The sequence below is a fragment of the Erpetoichthys calabaricus genome, chromosome 10 (genome assembly GCF_900747795.2).
Source record: "Erpetoichthys calabaricus chromosome 10, fErpCal1.3, whole genome shotgun sequence".
NCBI lineage: Eukaryota > Metazoa > Chordata > Cladistia > Polypteriformes > Polypteridae > Erpetoichthys > Erpetoichthys calabaricus.
In genome coordinates, this window is record NC_041403.2 from 149,906,668 (window position 1) to 149,925,838 (window position 19,171).

Below are 19,171 nucleotides of genomic sequence, written 5' to 3' on the forward strand. Positions count from 1 at the left end.
ATGATTGGCTGATTACATAATTGGATAAGTAGGTGTGCAGGTGTTTCTAAACTTTGTTCAGCGCAGTATATTTATGGAAGCAAATTTCAAATTATCCTTATCTTACATTCGGCTATGAAGATACAAATCTATAAGCACACAATTACAATATTTAAAAACAGCACCTTAAGGCTCATGGTAACCAGTACTACAATGTATGTATTGTTAGTCATGTGGAAACAATAAGTACATCCCATGTGATTTGCTGATTATTTTGAACATATTTGAACAGGCAAACAGTAAATCTTCACTCAGTGCCTACATATAACAATGACATACTGTAAACGTGATTGTCTTTTCAATCATTGATTAAAAAAAAACATACCTTTTCTCCAGTAGACCATTACATTTATTAGTAAGTCCTCTCTTGGCTTCCAAAGCTGGTATTGCCCCCTTTAGTAGTAATGACGTAAATGTTTTGCATAAGTTTGCACCAGTCTGTGACATCAGTTTTGGACCATTCCTCCGTGCATGCAAAGTTCCTTCAGTTTACAAGAATGGGTTATCTTGCCCGTACTGCCCATTTCAATTACCCCCACAATGTTTGTGGGAATAAAGTCAAGGGCTTGATGAGGGCAGTCCATTTCTTCTTTCTGAGACATTCCTAGGTGGAATTGCCTATGTGCTTCAGATCATTTTCATGTTGAAAGGTCCATTTCTGATTCAGCTTAAACTTTCGGGCAGATGGCCTCACATTCTTCTCACACTTTCATTGATATGATGTACTGTAGAATTCATTGTTAACTTGATGACTGCAAGCTGCCCAGGCGCTGAGGCAGCAAAGCAACCGGAGTCTGTAACATTTCCATCACCATGCTTCACACCTGATTTGAGGTTCTTCTCTTGATATGCTGCATTAAGTTTGTGCCAAACATGTCATCTGTTACTGTGGCCAAACAACTCCTACCTTTAATTCATCTAGCCAGAGCACATTGCTCCAGAAGGCCTGGTCTCTGCTAAGATGTTCAGCAGCAAACTGTAGACTTGCTTTGATGCTCCTTTTTGGGTGAAGAAGGCAAGCTGGCCAAGGCAGTGTGATGCACTGGGCAATGTTCTGCTGGGAAACCTTGGGTCCGGGCATTCATGTGGATGTTACTTTTACATGTGCCACCTACCTAAAGAATGTTGCCCATCACATGGATTCACTGACTAAGGCAAGCTGGTGGAGGGGAGTATGTTACTTTGGGTAATGTTCTGCTATGAAACCCTGAGTCGGGGCAGTCATGTGGAGGTTAATTTGGCATGTACCAGTACCTAAACATCGAGGTAGACCATGTACACACCGCCTCATGGCAACAGCATCTTCTGATGGCAGTGTCCCTTTTCATCCGGATAATGCTCTCTGTCACACTGCAAAAATTGTTCAGGAACAGTTTGAGAAAATGACAAACTGACAAAAATGTACACTTTTTCCTTAACAATAACTGAGTGTGTTTTATTAACAATCAAAAAATATTACATTTGTTGAAATTAATTTGCTATCCCAGAAAGCAGCTTTACAATGTTGTCACTAAACTCATCTCTGCTCTTACCCATACCACTGAGCTTGATGTCATGAAATGTTGACCTCTGTGGAGTATACGAGTACGGGCAGAAAACCTCAGTCAGAGAAAGCCAAACTGCATCCGGGTCAGTCTTGATTAGATGTTGGAAAACACTGTCATAAAATAATAATAATAAAAAGATATGATACATACTTAGTAAAATAAATGTTTACTCATGTTATTTACTCCACTTAAAGGAACAGTCCACTTAAAAATAAGATACTTAATCCATGTAGTTTGTTGTGAAAAAATGTGTTTTCATGCGGAATGAGAAAATAAAAAGTATAATAAAATGTAATGTTGACCCGTGTTGTACAATGGCAAACAATATGTAAAACAATTATGGAAAAAGAAAAGCAAATCCTCATGTTACTTGTGTTGTATATTCCTTATGTCCACTATAAAGTTGTACGCTCAAAATGTGCAAAATGCATGCATTTTTTTGCTTCATTATTATTAACTTTTGGAAACTGCAATTCCATAATACTGTAATTTTTGAATTGAAGACAGGACTCTAGACCAATGAATGAGGGGGACAGGCTGGTAACAACATTTTTTCCTCTTTTTTTACATACCACTTACTGTTGTACAATACAGGATGCCATTACATTCTATTATACATTTTTCCTCTCGCTGTACATGAAAATATGAAAGAAATTTATTTTTCTCGGCCATTGTAACAAACTACATGGAGTAAGTAACATATAAACAATATATTTTTGGGTGGAGATTACTTTGAAATCTAGACAAAAATGAGACTTGGAGGCTAAGGACGGCATCTGAGCTAAGTGCAGATGATGATGATGTCCTTATTGGCCCTATGGAACTGTGATTTCAAATGTGCACTGGAGCATTTTTTAGCTGACTGTGACGTGGTTAGGATGAGAAATAGAACTTCCAAATCTGACGTAATGGATCTGTCCTGGGAAAGAATGACTTTTGGAGTTGTAGGACTGTGAGGACCAAAGTGATAAATGTTGACCTTGGAGTAAAGCTGCTGATCCTCCAAATTAAGGGGTGCCCGGTGATGTGGTTTGAGCAAGTAGTTAGTATACTGTATCCTAAGTACCTTCTACAGGAAGTACACCAGGCACGACCTACTGCCCGGGGCCATACTCAGGACAAGAAGGAGGACTTATATCTCATTATGCACTGGAGTATTCAGGAATTCTCTAAGGAAATCAGGGGCTTTGAAATATAAATCCACCAGCTATGGATTAGCATTTTTCACATAAATACTGTTAGTAAAATAAATGTGAAAATTATAACACAGAATTATATTAACACTTTATAAGTATCACTAACTTATATAAAGCCAGTTTTCTTTTCCTGGATTAATATATTGCTTATGTTTCACTGTTCTGAAAAAATGATTACCTAACCAGCCGTACACAATGAAAAGGAAGCCATTTTTATTCAAATCATCATGAAATGATAAAAGGCAATTTTTTTTTTTATGATTATGAAATTATACATATACAGTAGGGCGGCGCAGTGGTAGCACTGCTGCCTCGCAGTTAGAAGACCTAGGTTCACTTCCCGGGTCCTCCCTGCAAGGAGTTTGCATGTTCTGCCCGTGTCTGCGTGTCCGGTGTCCTCCCGCAGTCCACAGACATGCAGGTTAGGTGCACTGGCGATCCTAAATTGTCCCTAGAGTGTGGTTGGTGTGTGTGTCCTGCAGTGGGTTGGCACCCTGCCCAGGATTTGTTCCTGCCTTGCGCCCTGTGCTGGCTGGGATTGGCTGCAATAGACTCCCGTGACCCTGTGTTAGGATATAGCGGGTTGGACAATGACTGACTGACTGACATATACAGTATAACCATGTGCTTTACTTAATTAGGCTTGAAATACTAAGTTACTTTCTTGTATTTGATTTTCATCTAATTTAAAAACTGTTCTTAATTCAAACCGATTAGTAGACTAATGCCATCTAAACAGAATGAGCACACTGCACCTGATAGAGGCCTCTTGGAGTTTTGGAGGTTGTCTGCAGCTGAGATAAGGTAAGCAGGCTTCCACGATTACATCAATGTCGCCATCCACTTAAGAGACAATGAAAAATAGATTAACAGCGAAACAATAACAGGTACATTTGTTATTTCATGGGAAAAATATAATAAAAAGCTTCATGTTTTGCTGAATCACTTTTGTTGCCAGATAACTCACTTTTACTCCTGACAGGCTCCAATAACATTGGCTTGGCTAATACTATACTTTCTCCAAACTTTTTACTTACAAATTTCATACTCTCATCACATGTGTTGTTCATAGACAGATATTGTTATATGACCAACATTCTGGTACAACACAGTTAGTTGCTCTACTGATTTTAGAAAACCGTTGCAATTGTTATATCAGCTTTCTGCAGCAAGCTGCCAGAAACTAAAGCAGTGTATTGTAGCATTAAACTTTAGCTCAGTGACATTTAACTCATATGATTAAGACAAGAAAAGTATTGTTCAGGGAGACAGTTACCAAACCATCTGAGCAAGCAAGACATGTTGCATCTATAAGTACCTCTGCTGTCAGAGACAGCGTTATCTGCATTACTGCAACACATCGCTGGCAGGTCAACTCAGGCACAAGTGGTTTAAAATGACTAATGTCAAACATAACCATGTGGGGTATTGTTTTTTGATATACTGAGGGATTAATAAGCCCAACAGAGTAAGATCCCTTCTGACAGTGTAAAGGTCAGTGATAATGAATATGATGTTATTTTTAATTTTTGATCTATTATTAGGGATCTAGCCCTCTATGGACTTCTACCAGAGTGTGAAAAACTACACATTTCTATTAGAGTTGAGAATATTAATTTCAAATGTTTGACATAACTATTACTGTTTATCATGTGCTTCTGCTTCATGAAATATATCATTACATTTCTTAAGAACACCGCAAATTAGGATGGCTTATGCTAATTCAGACCTTTTTTTTCCTAAAACTTTCTGAAAGTCGATTTACAGTCTTTTACTAACTGCTGATCTATTTTCTTGAATTACTGAATCACTGTTACTTTCCAAAGCTGTCATATCATTTAGAAATGGCTCCATTTGTCAATTTCCATATATCCATTCATTTTTGGGGCCAGCTGCGTGCAAGGTACTAACTAATCCTGGGTGGCGCAAATTGGCCACTACATCTTTTGTGAGGTGAAAGCCAATGGCGTTAGTACTTTATTTCTTTTTGCCTGTTATCTCTCTATTATAAAAACAAATCTTGGGGAGGGAGACGAGACGTGATCTTCTCGGAAGACAATTTAAAGTCCCGCGAGACACACTTTAAGTTGCTCCCAGCTCTTAGACAGCAGAAAGACAGCAGATGATGCAACGGCATCTCCTGAACATGCGTTCAGCCACCCCCCCCTCCCCCCCCCCCCCCCCCCCCCCTCCTTAACAACACGAGCAGTGTTGTACATCCTGCGAGAAACACATTTAACCACGCCCGGGGCTGGAAATAAAGGACAAGTATTGCTTTTACAACATCACGCGAGACAAGGCAGTGAGACATCATTTAAAACAAGTCCATGGACATCTAACCTAGCAGTTGTTGGATTGCTTTTGGCAGGCACGCTTCAAGTGCTCCCAGCTCTTAAAACAATGACAAGCAAAACACGCAGCTCGCCAGCAGCAGAAAGCCAGCAGATTTTTGACATCCGTGGCAGAGCGACGGGCATTGAGCAGGCTCCTGTCACTCATGGAGAATCCACTGCATCCACTGAAACGTATCATCTCCAGATAGTGGAGCAGCTTCAGCGACAGACTGCTGTCACCGTCCTGCTCCACTGACAGACTGAGGAGATCGTTCCTCCCCCACACTATGCGACTCTTCAATTCCACCCGGGGGGGGTAAACATTAAAATTATACAAAGTTATTGTCTGTCTGTATACCTGCATTGTTATCACTCTTTAATTTAATATTGTTCTTTATCTGTATGCTGCTGCTGGAGTATTAATATTGGATTAATAAAGTATCTATCTATCTATCTATTCCTGCCTTGTTCCCACTGCTGCTGTGATAGGCACTGTTCTGCCCCACATGCTGTTAACCATTACTGTTATTGGTTGAACTGTGCTCCCCCTTTGTCTTGTCATTTACTAACATGCCTGTCAGTCACGTCCCATACTCACAGTGGTGATATAAATGTCTATGAATCTCACGTGACGCATGTAGGTCCCGTAATAAACATTTAAATACAATACACCCCATGTGTCTCACGTAGGCACCCCTTTATCTTTTGTTTCTGTCACGTGCGAAACATATCTTTAAGGTATATAAACCCCTGGGTCTGATTAGTTGTGGTGCACAGCAATTTGAACCTCTGTCTGCTTGCTTCTCTTTGTCTCGATCCGACCGTGGAAGTCACTCACCTTTTTACAACGAGGTACGTCCAAGTAAAAGCCTTCAAGGAAGCTCACTCTTGTCATTTTTATGTAGATGTGCTGAGTTGTTTAAGCTCTCTTCCGTCGTGTTGCACAGACAGCGGGGAGATGCAGCAGAAAAGGCACCATTGAAAAATAAATGAATATTGATCTCTGCTTGTATTTTTCTAAATAATAAATGACACACAATCCAAACTAGCAGTACAACTAATGTACAGGAACTGTAAGGCTGTTTCTGTAGAACTGGTGTATTGCTGCAGCTGATTGTAATGGTTAGACTATTTTGATATTGTCTAAATTATATATATATATATATATATATATATATATATATATATATATATATATATCACACACGCGCGCACACACACACATACACGCTAAGGAGAAGCGGTCGAATCATCTGCTGGCTTGCTGCTGCTGGCGAGCTGCGTGTTCTGCTTGTCGTTGTTTTAAGAGCTGGGAGCACATGAAGTGTGTCTGCCAAAAGCATTCCAACAGTTGCTAGGTTAGAGGTCCGTGAACTTGTTTTAAATGTTGTCTCACTGCCTTGTCTCGCGGGATGTTAAAGTGTCTCTCGCAGGACGTCAAATTGTTTTCTGGGAAGATCACGTCTCGTCTCCCTCCCAAGATGATTTATATATACTGTATTATATATAAATATATCCATCCATCCATCCATTGTCTCCCGCTTATCCGAGGTCGGGTCACGGGGGCAGCAGCTTGAGCAGAGATGCCCAGACTTCCCTCTCCCCGGCCACTTCTTCTAGTTCTTCCGGGAGAATCCCAAGGCGTTTCCAGGCCAGTCGAGAGACATAGTCCCTTCAACATGTCCTGGGTCTTCCCCGGGGCCTCCTCCCGGTTAGACGTGCCTGGAACACCTCACCAGGGAGGCGTCCAGGAGGCATCCTGATCAGATGCCCGAGCCACCTCATCTGACTCCTCTCGATGCGGAGGAGCAGTGGCTCTACTCTGAGCCCCTCCTGGATGACTGAGCTTCTCACCCTATCTTTAAGGGAAAGCCCAGACACCCTGCGGAGGAAACTCATTTCAGCCGCTTGTATTCGCGATCTCGTTCTTTCGGTCACTACCCATAGCTCATGACCATAGGTGAGGGTAGGAACATAGATCGACTGGTAAATTGAGAGCTTCGCCTTGCGGCTCAGCTCCTTTTTCACCACGACAGACCGATGCAACGCCCGCATTACTGCGGATGCCGCACCGATCCGCCTGTCGATCTGAGCTCCATTCTTCACTCACTCGTGAACAAGACCCCGAGATACTTGAACTCCTCCACTTGGGGCAGGATCTCGCTACCAACCCTGAGAGGGCACTCCACCCTTTTCCGGCTGAGGACCATGGTCTCGGATTTGGAGGTGCTGATTCTCATCCCAGCCGCTTCACACTCAGCTGCGAACCAATCCAGAGAGAGCTGAAGATCACGGCCTGATGAAGCAAACAGGACAACATCATCTGCAAAAAGCAGTGACCCAATCTGAGCCCACCAAACCGGACCCCCTCAACGCCCTGGCTGCGCCTAGAAATTCTGTCCATAAAAGTTATGAACAGAATCGGTGACAAAGGGCAGCCCTGGCGGAGTCCAACTCTCACTGGAAACGGGTTCGACTTACTGCCGGCAATGCGGACCAAGCTCTGGCACCGATCGTACAGGGACCAAACAGCCCTTATCAGGGGGTCCGGTACCCCATACTCCCGGAGTACCCCCCACAGGATTCCCCGAGGGACACGGTCGAATGCCTTTTCCAAGTCCACAAAACACATGTAGACTGGTTGGGCAAACTCCCATGCACCCTCCAGGACCCTGCTAAGGGTATAGAGCTGGTCCACTGTTCCGCGACTAGGACGAAAACCACATTGTTCCTCCTGAATCCGAGGCTCGACTATCCGACGGACCCTCCTCTCCAGGACCCCTGAATAGACTTTTCCAGGGAGGCTGAGGAGTGTGATCCCTCTGTAGTTGGAACACACCCTCCGATCCCCCTTCTTAAAGAGGGGGACTACCACCCCAGTCTGCCAATCCAGAGGCACTGTCCCTGATGTCCATGCGATGTTGCAGAAGCGTGTCAACCAAGACAGTCCTACAACATCCAGAGCCTTGAGGAACTCCGGGCGTATCTCATCCACCCCTGGGGCCCTGCCACCAAGGAGTTTTTTGACCACCTCGGTGACCTCAGTCCCAGAGATGGGGGAGCCCACCTCTGAGTCCCCAGGCTCTGCTTCCTCATTGGAAGGCATGTTAATGGGATTGAGTAGGTCTTCGAAGTACTCCCCCCACCGACCCACAACGTCCCGAGTCGAGGTCAGCAGCGCACCATCCCCACCATATACAGTGTTGATACTGCAGTGCTTCCCCTTCCTGAGACGCTGGATGGTGGACCAGAATCTCCTCGAAGCCGTCCGAAAGTCGTTCTCCATGGCCTCCCCAAACTCCTCCCACGCCCGAGTTTTTGCCTCAGCAACCACCAAAGCCGCATTCCGCTTGGCCTGCCGGTACCTATCAGCTGCCTCCAGGGTCCCACAGGACAAAAGGGACCGGTAGGACTCCTTCTTCAGCTTGACGGCATCCTTCACCGCCGGTGTCCACCAACGGGTTCGGGGATTGCCGCCACGACAGGCACCGACCACCTTACGGCCACAGCTCCAGTCAGCTGCCTCAACAATAGAGGCACGGAACATGGCCCATTCGGACTCAATGTCCCCCACCTCCCTCGGGATGTGGTCGAAGTTCTGCCGGAGGTGGGAGTTGAAGCTACTTCTGACAGGGGGCTCTGTCAGACGTTCCCAGCAGACCCTCACAACACGTTTGGGCCTACCACGCCTGACCGGCATCCTCCCCCACCATCGAAGCCAACTCACCACGAGGTGGTGATCAGTTGACAGCTCCGCCCCTCTCTTCACCCGAGTGTCCAAGACATGTGGCCGCAAGTCCGACGACACGACCACAAAGTCGATCATCGAACTGAGGCCTAGGGTGTCCTGGTGCCAAGTGCACATAAGAACACCCCTATGCTTGAACATGGTGTTCGTTATGGACAATCCTTGACGAGCACAGAAGTCCAATAACAAAACACCGCTCGGGTTCAGATTGGGGGGCCATTCCTCCCAATCACGCCTTTCCAGGTCTCACTGTCATTGCCCACGTGAGCATTGAAGTCTCCCAGCAGAACGAGGGAGTCCCCAGAAGGTATGCCCTCTAGCACCCCCTCCAGGGACTCCAAAAAGGGTGGGTACTCCAAACTGCTGTTCGGTGCATACGCACAAACAACAGTTAGGACCCGTCCCCCCACCCGAAGGCGAAGGGAGGCTACCCTCTCGTCCACCGGGGTAAACCCCAATGTACAGGCTCCAAGTCGGGGGGGCAATAAGTATACCCACACCCGCTCGGCGCCTCTCACCGGGGGCAACTCCAGAGTGGTACAGAGTCCAGCCCCTCTCAAGGAGATTGGTGCCAGAGTCCAAGCCGTGCGTCGAGGTGAGTCCGACTATATCTAGCCGGAACCTCTCAACTTCGCGCACTAGCTCAGGCTCCTTCCCCTTCAGAGAGTTGACATTCCACGTCCCAAGAGCCAGCTTCTGTAGCCGAGGATCGGACCGCCAAGGTCCCCGCCTTCGGCCACCACCCAACTCACACTGCACCCGACCTCCTTGGCTCCTCCCATAGGTGGTGAGCCCATGGGAACGGGGACCCACGTTGCCTCTTCGGGCTGTGCCCGGCGAGCCCCATGGGTGCAGGCCCGGCCACCAGGTGCTCGCCATCAAGCCCCACCTCCAGTATATATATATATAATATATATATATATATATATATATATATATGGTTGAAATAGTTTTACTGTCATACATGATCTGCTTCTCGCAACTGAAAGAGGGCACCGTGGCGGATGTTAGCCGACTTGCTGACCAACCACAAGCGTTACCTGGTAGGTAACCACCCATACAATCAGATTGTGATTCAGACTACGAATGCCATGAATGTAATTACCCTTATCTACATGCTGTCAAATGAACGAACCACACGCTGTGGCGCAACGGTAGAGGCTTCGCCTCTGTCGCTGAAGTCCGAGGTTCGGTTCCCCAAGAGGGGGGTGCAGTGAGTGTGTACGCCTGATGAGCCCAGAATTAGGGCGAAACACGTGTTGCGTACTCTTTGCATTATTTGACAGTAAAACTATTTGAACCATTCTATGATCTGCTTCTCGCAACTGAAAGAGGACACCGTGGCGGATGTTAGCCGACTTGCTGACCAACCACAAGCGTTACCTGGTAGGTAACCACCCATACAATCAGACTGTGATTCAGACTACGAATGCTATGAAATATATAAATATATATATAAAAATAAAATATCTGCTTGCAAAAATACAGAGAGAGAGAGAGAGAGGTTAGGAGCATGCTCCAATACAGTGTGTTGCCACACCCTCTACATGACACACCACCTCAAGATTCCAGAGTAGGACCCGAGTGCAGCCATATGATAGGCGAAACCTGGGCACCACACAAGTTCAGATGCAATGAAACAGTGTGAAGTTTTTTTATGGTGGTTGGAGTGCCAATTCTTCCACCAACCCCCAGGTTTTTCCCTGCAGGTTGGAGGGCCTACTTGCAGGGCTGGATGCAGGACAGAGCAATTGCTGGTTAAGGGCCTCACTCAAGGGCCCAACGGAGAGATATAGAGTCACACATTTATTTTAACCTTGTGGATATGCCTCCAAGGACTATTCTAAAAATGAACAACACAGTTTTATACAGTAAGATTTCAAAAAGGCTCATCATTGATGTGAAATCTGATATGTAAAACAACCAAAATTCCATACAAAAAAAAAAAATCATGTGTTTTTAATAAAATATACCTAAAACTACTGACTAAACTAATCAGTAATTTTTTACTAAATACTGGATTACTAACTCCATTTAGTGGTTACAAAATGTGTAGTAAATACAAAAAGCTAGTATTTTACTATTGGAACACAGTAAACAAATTGTTTAATTAAATTAAAATTGTTTAATTTAATTTTGCTAAAGATATATATGCTATGTATTAAAAAAAAATACAAAATAATTTAAAAAGTGTTTAAAAGCAGAAACCTTGGCAACCTTTAAAATGTATCTGAATGAAATACTGGGACAGCTTAGCTATTCACTTAGCAAACAAGCCTGATGGGACTGAGTGATCTCCTCTTTTGTCAAAGGTCTTGTTTTTCTGTTCTAGTGTGGAGCCCAGTAAATTAAATAGAGTACAGTAGTACATAAGTCTTGCTAATTAAAATATTTTTCTATAAAATTTTAAAAACTTTTAGGACTTACTGGATATATCAATAAGAAAGAAAATGGAGTATTTAGTTGCGTTGCATGAATAGATCATCTCCTGCTTATATTGCAGTCACCTAACAGTAATGAAACAACTAATTGAGCTGAAAATATATAATCTACGTTTGTTCAGATGGATTCTGTTAAAATGTTCCAACAGTACACTAATTTTGAGGGTACGAGAGCCTATATGAACATATATGTTCAGTAAATTGTTTGACATGATACATGTCTATTTACATTTATGTTTCATATTTAAAAATACTGGGAATGCTGTCTGCAGATACAAGCGGGTAACATAACTCTTGACTGTCTTGACTAAATCAAAAAAAATGGGATCAAATTCATTAAAAAAAAAAACAAAAAAAAAAACTACTGTTATTATTACCCAGGTCCAGACGACAAGCAAGAGCTCCTAAGCCTTGCAGTACAGACAACTGCAGTTTATAGGCCAAAGTGTGTGTATAGATAGGTCCAGCTTTAGCACTGACTGCAGCTTGCTTCATCAGCGATCCGGTCATTTTTGGAAGCACTTCTTTGGAAACTCTTCTCTTAAGGAAATCCTTACAAATCTCACAAAGTGTACATAGCACCTAAGAGCAAAGTAAAGACACAACTTTAAGTTTATGCCTTTTTGAAGTCAACACCTAGAAGCTTATGACTATTCTGTATTTGCTGCTAAACACTTTTCTACTATTAACTAAACATTCCTATAGCAGAAGTAAAGAAAGCCGCTCTGTTTACCTTGAATGCCCGCAGTACTACTAATGGATCATCATTGGTCAGCCTCTGTACAAGAGACGGCCACACCCGATGTGCCATGGGGAGAAGTTCATTGTCAAAACCACAGAGTACTCTGACACAAAGCTGAAGAATATCAAGAGCCTAGTGAAAGTAAATTGACAAAAAAAAACAAATTAAGTGCATAAAAATAATATTCAAAGTGACTAATCAAGAGTAATAAAAAAATAAACCAACTGTTTGAGCATAAGCAACACATTTATCAGAAAATCAACGCCATTAGCATCTGGTTTTACATAACCATTTTTGAGAACAGATTTTCTCTTTGATCAGGATTAAAAAAAAAATGGCATCATTCCTATTTGTTGACGGTTCATTACTGACTGATGTCAATGGCTCTTTCAAGTACAGAGTTCAGCACATTACAAGATTTCTTCTCGTAGAAGACAGTTGATTTCATTGACAAAATTACTTTGCACTGCATGCAGCATCCCAAGTCAAGCTAATCAAAAGGTTTACTGCATAATGGCTTTTGTGCGATATATCAGAGGTGCATTTTTATTACAGTAGTAACAACAACTGGCCAATCCTTGAGCATGTAGTTATGATGTAAATAAACAACAAGTTCCTGTTTATCTTTTGTTATGGATATTGTAATCCAACGCTGTAATTTGTATTTATTAATTTACGGTCCTTTGTTAGCGAGACAATGTAGGTTTACTACAAAATAAATGAGTGGGCTAGTTTTCTGTGAAATTGAGCACTGCTGCAATGTGCCTACAATAAAAAGAGCAGCCCTGTTTACCACCTTAATTTAGCAGCCAGTTGAATCAATAAAATACCTGTGACTTGTCTTAATAGTGTGTGAACCCGGATTTTTCTCCTAATTGCTAAAAACAAAAATGGGCCAGTAAAAGATGTTTATACTGCCATTCAGTGCCATATTGTAAACTTGCTGCAGACCAACCCTCACACCAGGACACTATTTATGACCCCGTTTTCAATACCCCAAGAAATGAAAACACTTCTTGTTAACACCTACACATAACACAGAGTGGATACCAAAAGTCCACAGAACCTTACTGAAGGTGTAGTTTTATTAATGTAAAGGCCAAAAACAAGATAAATCACATCAGACTTTAAAAGAACTTTAACCAACAACATTTCTATGAAAAGAGTAGAGAATTTTAAAGGATAAATTATTAAACATACGGCAAGTCAGCTAAGGATGCCTTGACTGCTTAAGTGTATGCATGCTTTCAATGGGGTGGCACATGTTTTCAGATTAAAACCAATCACAAATCACACTGAAAGGTAACTTGTTGTCACTGGATTTGAATTAAATAATTTTGTGAGAGATGATTTTTAATAGGGCGGCACGGTGGCGCAGTGGTAGCGCTGCTGCCTCGCAGTTAGGAGACCTGGGTTCGCTTCCCGGGTCCTCCCAGCATGGAGCTTGCATGTTCTCCCCGTGTCTGCGTGGGTTTCCTCCGGGCGCGCCGGTTTCCTCCCACAGTCCAAAGACATGCAGGTTAGGTGGATTGGCGATTCTAAATTGGCCCTAGTGTGTGCTTGGTGTGTGTTTGTGTGTGTCCTGCGGTGGGTTGGCACCCTGCCTGGGATTGGTTCCTGCCTTGTGCCCTGTGTTGGCTGGGATTGGCTCCAGCAGACCCCCGTGACCCTGTGTTCGGATTCAGCGGGTTGGAAAATGGATGGATGGATGATTTTTAATAAGCTACATTATCCTGAACATTAACTAAACTTTAAAATAAGAGAAATCAGCTGGCTGTAACTGTGAGGCAGCAACCCTAACCACTGCGCCACTAAGCAAATCTCTAGACTATATTTTTCATTCATATATGAAATATTTCATTTTTTTTATTGTGTAGCTTTTGATCAAGTTACTACCATTTTAAGGTGTTCTTTGAATTTTTCAAAAAAATAATCAAAAACATCAGAAAAGTCTCTAGCAATGCCAACCTTCCTCATGAACCTTTGTTCCACTATTTCTGTAACTGCTCTTATTTACTGTAATAATCATAGTAAGCAGGAAATTAAATTTGTTGTGAGAATACAACCCTTGAATTCACAGATAATTTCTCACAAAAAAGGGAGAACATGACATAGAAAATGGATACAGAAGTTGAACCCAGGATGACGTATCTGGGAGGTAGCGATGCTAAACATTGTGCCACCCTGCTACCCACAGAAAAAAAAACAGGCAGATTTAAACTGCTTAGGATGAGGTTGCTCTAAGCCACATAAAAAAAAAAAATCTCTAAAGCATTGTGGATTATGTTCTTTTCTTACACATTTTAACTTGCCAGTGCAGCAAAGAGAATATCGAGCCAATATTTGTCAAGAAAACACAAATCAACACTAAGTTATTCAAATACTCTGGGATAAGATATACAAAGTTTAAGCAGTGCTATGTTTATACAGGAAAAAAACTGGTGCCTGCTGGTAAATCTTGGACAGAACAAGACAACAGCACATGTGGTGAATGTATCACAAAAAACACTATCATATTGGGGGATTGTGAACATAATGCATTACCATAAGTGGATGAAAATTTTAATTTTATATAGACTTACAGAGTTTCTGTCTTGCTCAGTCTTTTTTAAATGCAAGTAATCATCTACTCCACACTGAAAGGTCAATCTGGATTGGGCTAACTGTCTACTTTTGAAAAATGCAGTATTATAAATGGATACATTGAAATAAAATGCTCAAACGATTTAAAAGAATCTGAAATGAAAAATGTAACTCCTCTGTCATACTGAAAACTGGTAGTTGCTTTGATACTTCCTTTAAGAAAATGATTCTAAGTCATAGCATCTTGGACACAGGAAGAGGCCGAGTTTCTTAACTGGATTCAATTCAAGTAACCAAAGTCTAACAGTACGCCCAGTGCTGTGTACTGCTAAGAATATGGTACACTACCACATGGGCTGTTTATATATAACTATATAACTGAATCTCTGACAACAGATGCATGAACTGGGTAAAGACTTTGCTATTGGAGTTTCTAAGTAAATAAATACACAAGAATTCATTATAGGTGAATACAGAAGGAAATGTGAATTTATGAATAGACAATTTGATCTTATTAATTTAATTTGAATATTGACATGCTAATGTTCAAAGAAGTCAATCCTTGGAAGATTTCATTGAAAGACTAAGGTGAATATCTCGGTGAATACACAAAGCTCTCATTGATCTTTTTTCACTCATGTCTTAACACCTGCTAGCCATGCATATCAACCACTTGCTACAAAAATGCAATTTACTCAAAAAGGTGTCTTTCATAAAATCTCACTCTCAAATTAAGCTAGTTTGAGAAGGTCGCCCATGTTATTTTGCTCTAGACTTACAGACCTTGAGGATTCCTATGACAAAGCCTGCCCAGCTGTGTTCTCTATTGGCACTGCATAATGATGAATAGCTCTCAGTTTAGCAATATCTGTATGTGATTTGCTAATTCTCCCTGAGGTGGTTTACTCTGCATATACTCTCAATTTCTAAATATTAAGATGCATTTATAGAATGCTCATAGCCCCTAAATTAATCTAGGGCACTGCCAGGATGATTCTAAAAACACACAGAAATATAAACAAGTTTGCCCACATTAAACTTGTATTTGTAACCATCTGTTTTTAGAGATTCTTCTTATTCAGCAGTTTAGTACACTATGGCTCACTGACCAGAAGATGTAGTTTATATGGCAGTTTAAGCAACATGTGCCACTTATCTCGGGGTGCGAGTTCAATAGTTAGTAAATCATACATGACATCATCTTGAGGTTACTTTTCAATATACGTTGTTTAAAATTTACCTTGAGTCTGACAAGAAGCCTTTTGTCAGATAAAAGGTGAATACATCTCTCCATTACATCTTTGGCAATTGTAATGTGACATGGTACCACTGCTTTGCCATTATAGCTGTCCTCTTCAAGATCGCAAACAGAATCATCTTGTGGGGATTCTACTAATAATAAAAGAAAATAGTGATCTTTTGCTTTAATTATATTAGCAGAGCTCACTCTGTTTAAAAAAAAAACACTCAAACACTCCAGAAGCCTATAAAAGTATACACACACTAAATACACAAAAATCCAAATAATACAGTAAGCTATTATCTCTGTGATTTTAGTTCAATTTTTTTATTATTTTGTTAAAAAAAATAAAAATCCCAATTTAATACTAAAGAATAATGTTGAAAAAAATGTCAGGAAGAAAATAAATGCAATAGCATTTTAAAAATCAGGGAAATTACTATCCACTGAGTAACTATAAAATGTAAATAGTTTCCTTTTAAAGAATAATGCATATACATACATCTTATGTCTTAGTAATAAAAGCTTTGATCACATTTTATAATTGATAGTAAAACCCCTTTGATAAATTAATAACTATTAATCATTAATAAAAGAATACCAGGATACTTTTGCCACAAAAGGCTTACTTTATGCATAATATATATGAGAATGTGCTTTTGTGTTCAGTGAAAATGAGTTACAAACAGTATCTTTACACTAATGAAATATTGTTTTATTTGTGTTTAGGAATAAGGAGCATATAAGATGTTTGGGAGTAAACAGCACATGCTGCCTGTTAACTGTCAGGTCTGAAGTCGAGAACAGCTGCTACAGAAATGCTCAAAAAATGGACAACTGGATGAACATAAATAAACTATTAAATTGAAAATTAAATTGCCCATCTCTATTTAAAACATTAGTTTTTTTGATAAAGAATAGCCATTTTATCCTTTCCTACAGATTTCTTATATATTGACATCAAAGATCAGACTATTATCAATGATTGTTTCTATACATTTGTATTAATCAACATTTATATGCCTTTCCTATATACACTACCAATCAAAAATTTCAGAACACCTAATTTTTTTCTTCAAATTTAATCAGTTGAAATGCAACGAATGACCTACATGGTGAAAAAGTACACAGTAAACTGCCAGAGTTTTGAATTTAAAGTTTAGGCTAGCAAAAACTAAAAAAAAAGAAAATGTCCTTTTTTTTCAGTTTTTGCTAACCTAAACTTTAAATTTAATCCTCTGGCAGTTTACTGCTTACCTTTTCACCATTTTAGGCCATTCATTGCATTTTAAATAACTGAATCGAAGAAAAACTGGAAAAACTGAGATAATGTAAAATGTTTGACCAGTAGTGCATATATATCTTTCAAGTGTGTTTCCATAAAGCCTGCTGCTCCAACTGTCATTATTTTCTAGGTACCTTTCTCACCTCCTATCCAATTTTATACTTGCCATCTTCAAAGGTGGCTCTCTCAGCATGCCTGTTACTCCTTTACTCCTCCCTGGGCATCTAACATTCGCACTTCTGTTTACATCGAATTAGCAAAGCCAAACTGAACAATCAGATTGCTCTAAGGGACTGGGCACACGGACCTTAGTGTTTTCTTATTTATTAGACTATATATAAAGATTTACAATTTAACAGCTGCAGAATAATCAAAAACAATTTCATGTACACACCTCCTACAATGATTAATTTGGTTTGACAAAGTATGTACTTTTACAAAATAAATGAAGTATTATCTCATATAGACTTGCCCATTAACACCTGAGATGCCATCAATTCATTTTAGACTATGAATGTATACAAGTCGAGAAAAATATATGCAATACAATACCAATGTTATGATTTGTTAACTTGTAGTACATAAATGAATTTCTCTATCTGAGAGAAAAAGGAGAAAAACTTAATAGCCATTAAGTGAAATTTAGCCACACAGCAAAAATAAGTAGCAAATGTCATCTATCACCTTGTTTTAATCTGACAGTCTTCTAATAGAACTATATTACATGGAGAATGTTGACATGTCTACAAAAAAAGAACTAACCTTGATCTTTATCCTCATTTTTGTCTGTAAAATTTCCTTCTGCCATCTCTTTTAAGTTCTGATATTCCAAAAAGAAGCCTTTCAACTCCTCGGCCAAGTTTCTCTTTTCACTTACTGTACTGTCTCCACCTGTGCCTCTGCTTTGGTCATTGGATGTGCTTGTAGTTAGGAACCAGGTGGCTGCATTCAAAATAAAATTATCTTTAGTGGTCCATTTATTTACAAAAGAAGAAAAAAAAACGCAAATGTCAAAAATACAATAAATTTGCCACTGTCAATGGAAAAGTTTCACTATAAAGTAAATATTAGCTTTTAAGTCTTCTTCTTCTTCTTTTGGCTGCTCCCATCAGGGGTTGCCACAGCGGATCATCTTCTTCCATATCTTTCTGTCCTTGCCATCTTGCTCTGTCACACCCATCACCTGCATGTCCTCTCTCACCACATCCATAAACCTCCTCTTAGGCCTTCCTCTTTTTCTCTTCCCTGGCACTTCTATCCTTAGCATACTTCTCCCAATATACTCAGCATCTCTCCTCTGCACATGTCCAAACCAACGCAATCTCACCTCTCTGACTTTGTTTCCCACCCGTCCAACTTGAGCTGACCCTCAAATGTCCTCATTTCTAATCCTATCCATCCTCGTCACACCCAATGCAAAACTTAGCAACTTTAACTCTGCCACCTCCAGCTCTGTCTCCTGCTTTCTGGTCAGTGCCACCGTCTCCAACCCATATAAAATAGCTGATATCACTACCGTCCTGTAGAATTTCCCTTTCACTCTTGCTGATACCCGTCTGTCACAAATCACTCCTGACACTCTTCTCCACCCACTCCACCCTGCCTTCACCTCTATTCCACAATCCCCCATTAGTCTGCACTGTTGATCCCAAGTATTTAAACTCATCCACCTTCGCCAACTCTACTCCTTGCATCCTCGCCATTCCACTGACCTCCCTCTCATTTACACACATGTATTCTGTCTTGTTCCTACTGACCTTCATTCCTTTCCTCTCTAGATCATATCTCCACCTCTCCAGGGTCTCCTCAACCTGCTCACAATGTCATCAGCAAACATCATAGTCCACAGGGACTCCTGTCTAATCTCATCTGTCAACCTGTCCATCACCATTGCAAATAAGAAAGGGCTCAGAGCCGATCCCTGATGTAATGCCATCTCCACCTTGAATGCATCCATCACTCCTACCGCAGACCTCACCACGGTCACACTTCCCTCGTACATATCCTGTACAACTCT

General features: G+C 41.1%; 1 protein-coding gene across 2 annotated transcripts in view; it reads right to left on the reverse strand.

Moving 5' to 3' along the window:
- Positions 1 to 1,441: 1,441 nt before the first annotated feature.
- tti1 (TELO2 interacting protein 1) overlaps positions 1,442 to 19,171 on the reverse strand; it is a 37,216-nt gene continuing 19,486 nt past the window's right edge. Inside the window, exons 3-8 of one of the 2 annotated variants that reach the window (XM_028812090.2) lie at positions 17,917 to 18,096; positions 15,870 to 16,021; positions 12,038 to 12,178; positions 11,682 to 11,886; positions 3,538 to 3,625; positions 1,442 to 1,696 (exon numbers count right to left, since the gene is read on the reverse strand). In XM_028812090.2, coding sequence (XP_028667923.2) covers positions 1,510 to 1,696; positions 3,538 to 3,625; positions 11,682 to 11,886; positions 12,038 to 12,178; positions 15,870 to 16,021; positions 17,917 to 18,096 — 953 coding nt within the window. In that variant the 3' untranslated portion in view covers positions 1,442 to 1,509. The remainder of the gene's footprint in view (positions 1,697 to 3,537; positions 3,626 to 11,681; positions 11,887 to 12,037; positions 12,179 to 15,869; positions 16,022 to 17,916; positions 18,097 to 19,171) is intronic. The other variant, XM_028812091.2, reaches the window with a different exon arrangement.